The sequence below is a fragment of the Amphiprion ocellaris genome, chromosome 15 (genome assembly GCF_022539595.1).
Source record: "Amphiprion ocellaris isolate individual 3 ecotype Okinawa chromosome 15, ASM2253959v1, whole genome shotgun sequence".
NCBI lineage: Eukaryota > Metazoa > Chordata > Actinopteri > Pomacentridae > Amphiprion > Amphiprion ocellaris.
In genome coordinates this window covers 7,088,544-7,101,602 of record NC_072780.1, presented here as the reverse complement: position 1 = coordinate 7,101,602, position 13,059 = coordinate 7,088,544, and the positions used below count along the sequence as shown (strand labels likewise).

Sequence of the window (13,059 nt, the reverse complement as noted above, 5' to 3'; positions counted from 1 at the left end):
CCTCCCGCCCCCCCGGGCTCCTGCACTTCCTTCCTCAGTTCTTCTTCAAGCTTCTGACAGTAGCGGCTGCACATATAGACACTGCTGCCTTTGCATAATGCGGATGCGCCTTCTGTAGGTCGAATGAAGCTCCTTCGACATGTGTCAGAAGCTTGCCGTGTAGGCTTGGACTAATGATGGCACAACGGCCAGCCCACTGCCCCTCAGCATATGCCCACTCTCACGGATGTGTGTGTTTCAGAGTGTATGTGTGTGTGTGTGTGTGAGTGCGCAGGGGGTGGCAGGGTTCGTCATGCTGATTAAAAGCAAACCCCCTCCCCCCCTGCAAAGCCCCTCAGAAAAAGACAGCGGGGAACATGAACCACTGTCAGGTTGGCCCAGATGAGGACACAGGATCCGTGTCACCTGAATTTACCGGCCTAATATGACAGCCAAGTTGTGATCCCTTGTCTGGGACGTGTCACGTTTGCAGAGTTTGGGGCTTATTCTCATGCAAATGATGTCAGGTTTGGACAGAATGTGAATGAGACTCGTCACACTGTCCAAGGGTCTAAACTCAAGCGCATGACAGTGGTTCCTTGCACACCTCGAGATGAAATAAATACGACATTTGACATTCAAACCTGGCAACCAAACCCAAGAATAGTTCAAAATAATGAGGAATTTGCGGGAGGGAACCACAGCACCGCGAGTGTAACCTATTTACTGTTTCTGAGGTCCTAAATAGCACATGTTCAGACTCCAATAGGGACATGCAGGAGGACGCTATTAAACATGCAGATATGTGCACTCGGCTGCCCCAAGAGAAAATATTTACACACATTCCTTTTCATTCAGAGGAGCTGATTCTGAATCAGAATGTTAAAAACAAATGATAAAAAATGTCGGCTCAGAAATAATGGCAAAAGATGGAATCAAACTTCTACTAAAAAAGAAATCCTGAAGTGGAAATCATGTAAATAAAATGCTCAGTGTCTCTCTTCTCAAGTGTTTTCCACTAAATAAACTATAGAATGGTGAAATTATAAAATGCCACTATAATGACAAACCTATACGCCTCAGTATTTCAGATCTACTTTGACACACAGTGATGGTGCATCACACCTGTGGGCTTTTCAGCACAGAAAAAAAGAAAAACCTTTGATAGATCCTAAAAGACACTCCATCCATTCAGAATGGTGGCAGCCGTCATTATTCTCAAAAGAATCGACTTTGTCACTTCTCCATTCTTCAAGAGCGTCTCCCTCGGCCTGATGAATTATGTCGTCTGTATCTTCCAAAACAAGGCTCATTCCTGACAGGTACACAACACTTTACAAGACGCTTTTGACTGCCGGCGGATCTCAGCGGGGACAAACGTGTCAACAAGCAATCAGATTCAACTCTCTGTCCATGATGAGATGTCTCGGGTGATTTTAAACCTTCAGCTTCTCTTCAAATCTGGCATCTGGGCTTAATGTTTTTTTACGAAAAACTTTAAGGTGCTATATTGTCTCGCTGTCAGGACGGCTGCGGCAGAAAGAAATGAGTCTGACACCTCAGGTATATTTGTTTGTTATGTGAGAAATACCTGGGTTCGGTTCAGATGCCTTAGAACCTTTGACACCGTTGAGGCCAAGGTCATCGTTTTGAACGTTCGTTAACAAGGAGGAGGAGCAGGAGTTGGAACCATCAACACTGAACACAGGAATATAAAGGCTGATTAAGAACCGAATGTGTATTTTAATTGCTGATTGGACCAATCTGGGCAAATGGAGTGGAATTTGGCTTTTATTTTTTGATTGATGACTGCATTGTTACCAAACAGAGAAGGAAAAAAACAGACTTTGCACAACATGGTACCCTCATTTTTTCCTATTAATGGTTTAAAATGATTAACCATTAATTAAGTCATTAGCTGCATGCTGCAAACACTCTATAAATTGCAATCCAATCCAAAGATCCACCAATTATGTTGTGCCGTCTCACTTTTTTTTTAAGGTTTCAGTTTAATTTATTCATTAAAATCTGTCAAAATGTTGTCTCTTTAATGTTTAACCTTTGTAATCCACTAACAGTGGTTGAGATGCTCCTTTGATGATTAGTGCATGAACAATAGTAAGTTTTAGGAGTAAAAACAAAAGTAAAATACTACATAAAATGATCTGAAAATACAGTCATTTCCATTGCTTTGTTTTATTCAAAAAATGGTATTATGGAAAAGATGATGACTTTACTAATGTTTTCTTTTCTTCTCCTGCTTCTTAAATCAAACCTACACACTTGCTTCCAGTCCTGAAATAAACCAGAAACATGGTCCTGTCCTTTCTGAAACAACTCACATGAAAGCAGCTTTGCTCCGTTTGCACGTTTAGTCATAGGACTGACACTCTTCCAGATATTCCTCCTCGCACAGAGCCTGTGTTCTGAAGGCGAGGTGTTGCCGTACGGTGCTGTGATCAGGCGGAAGGTTGCCCAGAAAGCAGTGAGAGGGGACAAGAGAGAGGACGAGGTTAATTCAGCGAATCCGTGCTGTCGGCATGAGTACACATGTATGCATGTCAGAAGGGTTCAAGCACTGCCTGCGCTAGTCATGTGCATCCTGCTGACATGTAATACTTCATGGATGTACAGATGTTCCTACTCAGTACCAGAACAGCTTACAGCGAGGCGCAGCGTTTCATTTTGATTATTATTAATGGATAACAGGCTGCATCATGGCGCCTCTTGTCATAAACAGCCTTTTGTTTAACATCAGATTTGTGCTGCCGTCTTGTGAGCCTCTGTTCGCCTGATAATGGTGATGACATGGAGCCAATTTATTTTGTGTGTGTGTGTTTTTTTTTTTTTTTTAAAGAAGCAAAGAGTCACGCGAGAACAAACAAAACATCGACTGCCTGACAAAGTCATATGTGGAGCTTTTGTATCTGTTGTGACAGGACGAGGAAGGCTTGTTTTAGAGAGCATATATGAAGCCACATGTTGGTGCTGTATGTTTACTGCAGAATAAAACATGAAGTGACTGACTGGTCCTGAAGAAGAAACATTGCAGTACTTGCTACTAAAGCAGCACAGATTAAAAGCAGAGGAGTAAATCCTGCAAGTAATTGTGTTGTTTATTTATGTAAAAACTATACTTGTACAAATCTGGTAATGAAATACACACATTTTTCTCTCAGCATTGCAAATAAAGTAAATAAAATTATGACTTTCAACTGTGCTAAAATGTTTTATTGACTATTGATGCTCATTTTGAGGTGTATTCATGGGATGTTCTGGAATTCCCTATAAAACTAAATACAATTTCCATGAAAGTGGGCATTTAAACAGGACTATGGTTTCAAGTGTTTCTGTCTCAAGAATCAATAATTAGCTTTGAAGCTTAATATGTAATTACCTAAATTATGTGATTAAAAAAATTAATCCAAATAATTGGAGACTTCGTAATTAATTATTCGCGATTAATCATAATTAATCATTAATAGTTTTGTCGAATATCAATATTTGACACGACAAGCAAAATTTTTCAATTCAAATAAATTTCGATTGACAACTGACGTGTTGGTCTGCGCTGATGTATCCTATGCTTCTTCTTCGCAGTTGCCAAACAGACTTTAGTTTCATTACCGCCACCTACTGGACTGGAGTGTTCATCAGTGTTACTGGTGTGCCAGAAATGAGAAAACTGAGAAAGGTGTGATTAAATGTGTTTTTTGTTTTTTTTTAACGCATTATTCTTTCTGTAATTAATTAATCTGAATTAACGCATTGGACGCTACGGCTTTGCCACTGGTCCATAAACACATTCTATGCTGTTTGGTGCATTTGCTGAAATGACACAGAAATTAACGACCATAAAGATCAACAATTAAATATGGGTTGTTATCAGTGACTTGCTCAGATGACATCAAAAATAGTTTCTTATGGAAGAACAGTCCAAAATAACCATCTACTCTATAATCTAAATTAATCTGTTATGCTCTTTGTTGTGACAAATGAAAAAAAGTCATATTACAGCAGCAACCTGTTTGATTGGCTTAACTGCAAAATTCAAGTGTAGTGTTATATTTTGACGAAACAAGTCAACACCAAACCGTGATGAAGTGAAATGGTAAAATGGAAGTGAAAAAGTTTCACTTCCTTCTCGACATTTTTCACTGCAGAAGACAACATAAAGTTTGTTATATGTTGCGGCTGAATCATTCACCCGCTGCTTCACATATTAGTTAACTTCTCCTGTGTTATACTCGGGAACATTGCTATCACATGTGACTTGTACGTGACTCTCCTCGGTATTTCTCAGTGCTGCTGCTTATGTTTCCCCGTCGTTCAGAACATGCTGCGAGGCTCCAGAACTCTATTGTTTCTTGGGAGAAATGCCTCAGGCTAGTGTTCAAGAGCTGCGTGGGGTGGGAGCATGTCGACTTAAATACCTTCAGTGGAGACATGTCATGGCCTCTTTTATCAGGTGTCTCACTAGCTGAACTATAAAGCTTAGCTCTGCGTTAAACCATTAAGTCAAATCCTGACTTTTTATAACAATGTCTTATTCACTTTTTTTTCCTGAAGGGGATTATGTCTTTATTTGACATTGCTCATACACATCCACTGATCTGGGGCTCTGAATTGAAAAACCTCTCAGTCGTTTAATACTATATAAAATGCGTCATAATAATAAGGTGTCAGGTAGTAAAGGAAATATGAAAAAGTTATTTGCAAGCTACTAGGCTGAGTTTTCTTTCAGTAGCGGTGTTCGCTGCAGTTTTCACCATCATCTTAGAAGCCGACTGGACCATTAAACCGAATTGCAAAGTGATACAACAATACAGTCTGCTCTGTCAACAAATATGAACACAAACCAGGTTATTTTGCTTATTCACTGAAGCAAGTAAAGTAATTTCTGTGACATAAACTTTGCATTTGGCTTTCTTCTCAAGGCAGCTGCTGATATGTAGTTGTAAGTGGATGGAATCAATGTAAAGACGAAAGATGGAAACCTGCTACCAAAGAAGTTCTATTAAAGAAAGAGTTTGGATATTTGGTAGATATTATCATGGTTATTACATACTTAAGCTACACTGCACTACCAGTTAAGTCGGTTTAGCATAATTGCTGGAAACAGGGAAACAACTGGCATGGTTACTACTTGCAAAGTTTACTGGGTCAATATATAATTGCGGGACTTTTTGTATCATAGTTGACAGGTATCATAGTTGACGTTTTTACTGTTTTCAGGCCTAAAATCAACATGGACGCCTATAACCAAACACCACATGGCATTTTTACAGAAAGACTCTTCTAAATATTATATATACAACTGAGTAAATGCCATAAATCCACACATGACTCACACACTACTTCATATTAAATAACTCAGAAAGCCTTGGAGTCTTGCCAGTCTTTTCTTCAGGAGGAAATGACATCATGTGGAGCAGGTCATGTGATCTGGAATTAACACACTTCCTTGAGAGGTGTTTTTGTAATGGGGAACTTAGTTGAAAGTGATTCTCGGACAGAGATGCAATTTATTTTCCATCTAAAATTTGATATATTGCCAAAAAAGAAATATGTCATGATTATCTCAACTTCATAAAAAGAACACAATCAAAGCAATTTCTGAATCAGCTCATTTTATTATTATTTAGCTGATTAGAAGGTGGTTGTTATTAAATTTGGATGGTTATTTAGTTGACATTTTAGTGATATCCAGTCATTTTTTTAATAATAAGTGATTATTTCTGTAATAAATAATTATGGAATTTGTAAAGACATGATCATAATGAACATAAAAAACATTTTTTTTTTTTACTTTTAATATAAATGTAAACAAGATATATCCCATGGACTTCAAAAGTCCCTCACTGACCCCCCCATCTTTCCTGGAGATTGGGACCTGAGCTTGAACAACTCGGAGAAATGGCCGATACAAACCCGGTATTCACCCGCTCCCATTTTTCAGGCAGGACTCTGCTGTTCTCCAGAGCCACCCCCTTAGCACCAGCCACATCAAATCCTTTAAATTTTTGTTCTCAAATGGGGGGCTGTTGCAGCACACCCTGGAACATTTCCAGGTCCCACCGAGGGAGCAGCAGCTTTCCCACTGTGAGCCACAACTCATCCAGCTCTGAGCAGCTGCCGTAAGAGCTGGAATCTGTGTGAATCCATGTTTCCTGATACAACAGGTTTCAAGGACCCTTCATTTTCAATCGCTCTGCAGGATCAATATTTCCCACGGACTAACCACCAAGTTCAGTCCTCAGGTGACTCAAGAGCTTGAATGGTTTGATGTGAGCGTGTCAGCAGCTTCTACTGGACTGGACTTTCTCATTGCCTTGCTAGGGACTGAGGGAGGCTAAATAGAGGAAGCAGAGTGCAGGTTTTGAGTCCACTGCTGTGCCTCTGAATCGAAGCTGAGGAGGGCAGTGAGCCAGAACCGAGCTCAAAAGAATGATCTAAGTCCCTCAGCTGACAGAATGTAAACAACATTACCTAACCAGCAGAGGTGTTCTCTATAAATATGGACAATTTTAAATCATTGCAGCATTTCACAACAAGGAATTTATTTCAGGGTTGAAGTTTTTCGACTAATCCTGTGAAAGTACACTGCAAAAACAATACTCAGTTGTATATATAATCTTTAGAAGAATCTTTGTGTAAAAATGCCATGTGGTGTTTGGTTATATGTTGATTGTTGATTTTAGGCCTGAAAGCAGCAAAAATGTCAGCTATGATACAAAAAGGTCTTGCAATTACATATTGACCCAGAGTTAATTTGTACTCACATCCAGAAGAAGTTTGACCAGCTGTTTGCATTAAGTTAGAGTATGAAAGCGGTCACACATGACTGTATTTATGATGCTACATGGATACTTGGATGGACGGTTCAGTGCTATTGGAATTCCTATTTAGCTGCAGTATGGCCAACATTTGAGTTGTAGGGGATTTCACTATCCTCTCAGTCTAAATTACAGCAGACATCCTCAATTAGGAGCTCTGTCTGTTTCTCAGTATCTCAATATACTGCTGTGCTCCACAATAACACGGACTGGATGGTATTGTCCCAATTTTGTGTTGTTCCAGACTCCAGACGGTAAGTCACGTGTTACTGCAATGCAAATGATCAAATCCTAAGAGTACAGCGAAGTAGAGGTGTCATTTGTAAACTCTTGTTCATATGGAAAGTATAAGCAGATGATTTTTTAAAAAATATTTCAGCTTCATAAAATTTGATTTAGAGAATGTCAGACAAGTTGTCTTAACCATCTGAACCCCAAGTAATATCTGGGTGGTTTCTGCTACTGTCACATTTTTATTGTGGGCTCATTTTTCATGGAGCTCTTGCACCTCTATAGAAACAGCACCATGAAAAAGGAGCGAGAACCCAGAAATGGCTTCTGTGCAGTAAAATAAAGTTATGATGCCACAAATCATTAAAAAATAAAACTAAAAGTTGACTTTCTTCAATTGCTTTTTCTACAAAAATTGAAAAAACCTGGAATCAAGATGTACAACATTTTTGATGTACCAACAGGTGTTAGCAATACTGGATAAAAGACGGTGACTCCACATACTTTAAATATTTTACTGCTTACATTTGTAATGCAGTCTCCCATCTGCTCTGTGCAAATACAGCCTGAAGCTCAACCGAAAAATCCCGGAATTTTTGTTACAGGTCTGCTGGCCACAGCTAAGTTACTGATAGCTTCACCGCTACTATGAGGAGAGCAGAATGTTTTAGATTTTTTTGGGCTAATTTTTAAGTAAGACATGTAGAATATCATGATTTTGAGGGACTATCGAGACTTGAAGCGTAAACTTGTTTCAGATGAACCCACACGAGTAGTTAGGAGACAGTAAGAAAGGTGAAAATCCAAAGATTCTCTCAGTTTTCACAATTTCTGGCTCTGATAAATTGTGTAATTATGGCAATTTTTAAAACCTGCTGGAGGGTTTTGTAGTTCATAAGGTTAAAACACAGAAGAAAAATACTGCCAGTTATAACATACATATTTTGAGAAATATTTTGAAATCCTTATGCATTTAAAAGGAAGTCAAAATATTAATAAAATACTGCCAAGGGGATGTAGTGTGAAGTTACATTTCAAGATCAGTCTTTGTTGCATTTGTATGAAAGTCATACCCTCCTAATAATCACTCAAACAACACCACAGTTTAATCCAGGACATGGAGTTTATTTTACAACTGAGGATAAAAGAATGTCATTCTGAATAACTGGGTTGATGACAAAACCTGGAAATTTGTCAGTGGAGAATGTATTTTTTCAATGTTATGTACAGTCCCAAGCATCAGAACAGATGTATGTAAGATGTCTCAATTTATGTAAACCACATTGAGGGACCTATTTTTCACTGAAAAAGGACATAGTGGTCCAACAATATTCTGTAGCTTTATACATTTCCCCCCAACATTTGTCTAGAAAATAACATTGTAAAAATGCACACAGTACAAATAATGTTGAACTGTAAAGAGCAAGATATGCCGACATACATGTATACATACTTGCTGATTATTCATACAATAAGTTTTAAACTTCATTAACTTTACAACTGTAGCTTCACAATAATAAAATTGGTAGCCTACTAACGCAAATACTGTACATGTTGAAACAGCCAGGAAATTATAATTTTACTATAGAAACAAAGATACTAAACATTTTGTAACAATTTCTGTGAATTAATGGCAAATAGAAAACATTATTATAGTTAGCCCCCGAAATGTCAATTAAGGGAATTAAAACTCAAAAGGGCCACGTGTGTCCTTTTCACTCCTACATTTCTTCATCAGTTTACACTTACTTAAAGTGCTGAAATCATCTTAACGTTTTCGAACACCATCTTTCCATTGTTCACCATATACTTTTACATAAACAGCTGTATCCGAAATTTCTTAAACAGGGATATCAGTTCCGTCGTCATGGTTGAAATTTGATTAGACGTAATATACTCACTGTTTTACATAAAAACATGCACAAACTGTCATATAAATAATATGCAAGATGTGTTGAAATATATTTATCTTAAAAAAAAAAATTCAAAAACAGTGATCAAAATAAAAGCATGGTCCAGTTTTAAAATAACAGACGGACTATTCCTAAAGGCTCAGATAAGATGCAGTGCATTAGAAAAGCAACAATCAGTCAGTGACGATATAGTGCCATGGCTGCTGCACCAACTTGGTACAATTTTATCACCAAAAAATTCAACTTTTACAATGTAGCTTAGAGCAGGGCAAGCTCTGGCCATTTATGATTAACTGAGTAATTACACTATGTGTCATTAAAGCTCCCATGTTTTCGTGTGTCCTAACAATGCTCCATACAGTTGTGGCACTATCTGTGATGACAGATTGCAGCTTAGAGTTATAGTGCAACAGTAATCTGTCATGCTATCAGCTTCATCTGACTTCATTGTTTATCAAACTTTTCCAGCTCTTTCACAAAGATGAGATGGTCCTCTGGCGACTTTCCGTGTGTTTTGCAAAGGTGCAGTTTGATTGCATGTTTACTCACAAATGTCCGATTGCACAGTTTGCACTGATATACTGAGCCAGTGTCTTCTTCTGTGAGTCCAGGTGAACCAAAAGCCTTGTCCTCTATTCTGCTGACTGCCTGCTGCTCTAGTAAGTCTATGGAAAGCTTTGAGAGGTCCTTTAGAGTAAAACCAAGGTGGGACTCCAAATGGTGAATGTAGGATGAGGGAGTCCTGAACTGGGAAGCACAGTCACTGCACAAAAACAGAGGTTGGCCGGAGTCGATATTTTTGAGGAATTTTGTGCCTCCTGTCCGCTTTAACTGGTATTTTACATTGGCCAGCCAATGTGAGATAGTAGTCATGGAGAGACCAGTGAATTTACAGATGTGTACCCTCTCTTGGGGTCCCAAGTCACTAATTACAAACTTTCCTTCGGGAGTCTCTCTAAGACTGGAGACAAACTGGGCCTGGAGAATCAGGAGGTGCTGGGGATTCCAGTTTGACTGTCGGCCTTTACGTCTTTGGATGGGAGACAGTTCCTCGATGCCGTCCTCAAAAGTACAGCCATCGATATCTGATTTCTCAGATATGGAAGATGGGGTTGTAGACTTTGGTGTCAAACGTCCCGTCAGATTCTTTACCATGTCTGAAATATCCATCAAAGCATTCTCTCGCAGTGGCGGAGAGGATGACTGAGAGAAATTTTTGAAAACCGGTTTGCTGTTGTTTCCATTGTTGTTTGGTGTAGCAGGAGTGCCCTTAGGCATACTTCCGTTGTTGTTTTTGGATTTAGTCAAGTCCATGGGCTGATCATCCTCATCCTCGTGGTACTGACTCGCGGGCTCTGCTTGCTTAATCTGAGCAGAGTTGCTGATCTTATACAACATTGCAAAGGGGTCTATGAAGGGGGTGGCCACTTTGGCAGCTTTCCCCAAGTGGTTGTTCATGATAGACTGCAAAGCACTGAGAGGGTTGACGAGTGGTTGCTCAGGCGAGTGATCAGTGATGATGCTCAGGTTATTGCAGCCGTTGCTTACAACCTTTTTGGGTGAATCAATTTCGCTCTTTATCTGTACATCTGTTTTACTCTCCGTTTGCTCTCCGTCTTTGCCTCTTGGCTCAGTCACATCCTCCAATGCAGCGCTTTTAACTGCCTTTGAGAGATTTTCTGGATTGGATGAAGCCAGTTTGTCTTTAGGATTTGGCAACGGAGATTTTGCAGTTCTACCCTTATTCTCTACAGGTTTTTCCTCTTTTTCATTCTTTATTGAACTTTTTCCTGTCACTTTTTCCACCAGCTCCTCCATGGCCAGCACATTGCTCTTATGACTCGGAGGTGGAGAGGGGCTATTTGGGGAATGGATCAGAGAGCTTAAATCAGAGGATGTTACCTTCAAGCTGGTGCTGCTGAACAAAGGTTGAACCTGTGCACATGAGGGCAAAGTTGACTTTAAAGATCCATGGAGCTGATAGGCTGCATGAATGCTGGGGTAACCTCCCCAGGTTGGTGTTCCTGTTTGGGCTTTGCTGATTGCACTTGAAACTGTATTCTCTAATGACTTTAGGATGTCCAGGCCACCTTTAGGTGTCTCTTCTAAGTCTTCTTCTGTGAGATACTGGTAAGATCTGGCCTTTCCAGGTTTATCCGCTTTTTCAACAGAGTCTTCTTTCTCTTGTTTTATTTTTTTCTGTGGTTCCATTGCTTCCATTTTCTCTTCCTCTGCCTCTTCATCTTTCTTGTCTTCATATTTCTCCTCAGGGCTAGAAGGCGGCATTGGGGAGTCAGGCTGAGACTTACCATTAGGCGTTGGGAGTCGAGTGGTGGTGGGTGGCAAAGGAATAGACTGAATTTTCTCTTCAATTACAGGATCAAAAACTAACTGCTTACCCTTTTTAGAGGCTGAATTTGTGACTTTAAGAAAGTGTCCTGTGACCATCATGTGGGCGGTCAGTTGCTGCAAGGTGTCATGAGAACTGCCACACTCCATACATTTAAGAATTTGTGCCTTTCGTGCCTCAAACTGCCAAGTATAACTGGCACCATTTTGGTAACCGTATCGATTGTTAGGGGTGACATAGGGATTGGCCACTTTTTGGTCTTTGGGAGACTCTCCCAGGAGTATGCCAGATGAGACAGACTCTGGTGAGCTCGGCGACATCAAGTCTTGAAATGCTCTTTTTTTGGTTGGGGGTACCAGCTTTGAGGTGAGGGCTGGCATTGGTTCTTTTAGAGGCACTTTCTGATAGTGTTTTGTTTTAATCATGTGAACACTAAGGTCTTGCAGGGATTCGAAAGAGTGACCACAGTACATGCATTTAAGAACTTTCTGGGCATCTTCTTTACCTTCCATCTCCAGCAAAGAACGCTTGCGTGGCTTGGACCACTTCTTGCTTCGATCGTCCTCTGTGTCCTTGTTGTCGTCACGGTAGTGGCCCGTTTCGTTCATATGCACAGTTAAGCCAACCAAAGTGTCATAGGCTGCACTACAGTCCTTACACCTAAATTTACTGGCTCCAGTAAACACGGGGCCGTAGAGCTTATTGTTTTGCCTGTAAAGCTGCACTGTGCTGAAAAGGCTGGGCTCAGGAAGGAGTTGGTATGGAGTATGCTGCAGGGTTTTAGCCAAAGCTGCCTGATGCCAGTCATAAGCTAATCCTCCCATGCTGCCAGAGCTTACATTGATGCCACTGTTGCTGTTGCTTGACACTGTTCTTGCAGTGCTACTGCTGGTGGTAATACTAGTAGTGGCCGAGGTGTTGTTACTGCTGCTACATCTGGTCTTCGCATGGATGTTGGTTGGGCTGTGAATGTTCAGGAACCCGTTGCTCCCTTTGTGATTGCTCCCGCTGCCATTACTAGCTGCAAAGTTGTTCCCTTGTTTACTTTTAAGCATGTCCAGGGCAATGCTGGACCAGGAGGCATCCGAGATCAGGTTTGCATAGACGGCTTTCATTTTCGCCAGACTGTCCTGTAGCGTGAGCCCATTGATGGACTCTGTGCTTTCGCCTAGCCTCTCTTCTACCCTCTCCTGATCGCTGTAGGAAGAGGTGGTCTTAAGGTCCACCAGCTGATCACTGGTGGTGCTGAGGGGAGAAGCATACCCGGGGTCTGGGTTGGTGCCATTGCTGAGTGGAGAGTTTTGGCAGCTAAAATGATCTCTTCCATCCTCGTCGTCATTGAACAGATAGTCTGCATCTTGACCATCCAGAGAAAGGCCATCATCCTGTAGATGCTCCTCTTCATCGGTCTTGCACATTGTAAATTCATCTTCAGGTCCATAAGCTGGAAAACATAGCAGAGGGGAAAAGTGACATTAGACGCTAATAATTCCTGTGTATTTTAAATCACTTGAAACAACATCACCTTCACTGTAAGCAGTGAGTGTAATAATCCTGAAGAGATTTTTTTGTCAATAGTGCCTGCAGAAGACAAAGGTTTGCAATCATAAAGTGGCAAACATCCATGTCTTGACAATGACAGATCATCCTCTTCACTGCAGTGCCTGATGGAGCTATTGAACACTTCCATATGGCAAGGGTAAAGAGCATAGATGAGTAGAGAGAGGTTTCAACTTTAAAATAAAAAACA

General features: G+C 40.4%; 1 protein-coding gene across 3 annotated transcripts in view; it reads right to left on the bottom strand.

Annotated features, from left to right (window-relative positions):
* Nucleotides 1–8,147: 8,147 nt before the first annotated feature.
* tshz1 (teashirt zinc finger homeobox 1) overlaps nt 8,148–13,059 on the bottom strand; it is a 28,774-nt gene continuing 23,862 nt past the window's right edge. For all 3 annotated transcript variants that reach the window (XM_035952082.2, XM_035952083.2, XM_055018123.1), the window contains exon 2: nt 8,148–12,753. In XM_035952082.2, coding sequence (XP_035807975.2) covers nt 9,404–12,753 — 3,350 coding nt within the window. In that variant the 3' untranslated portion in view covers nt 8,148–9,403. The remainder of the gene's footprint in view (nt 12,754–13,059) is intronic.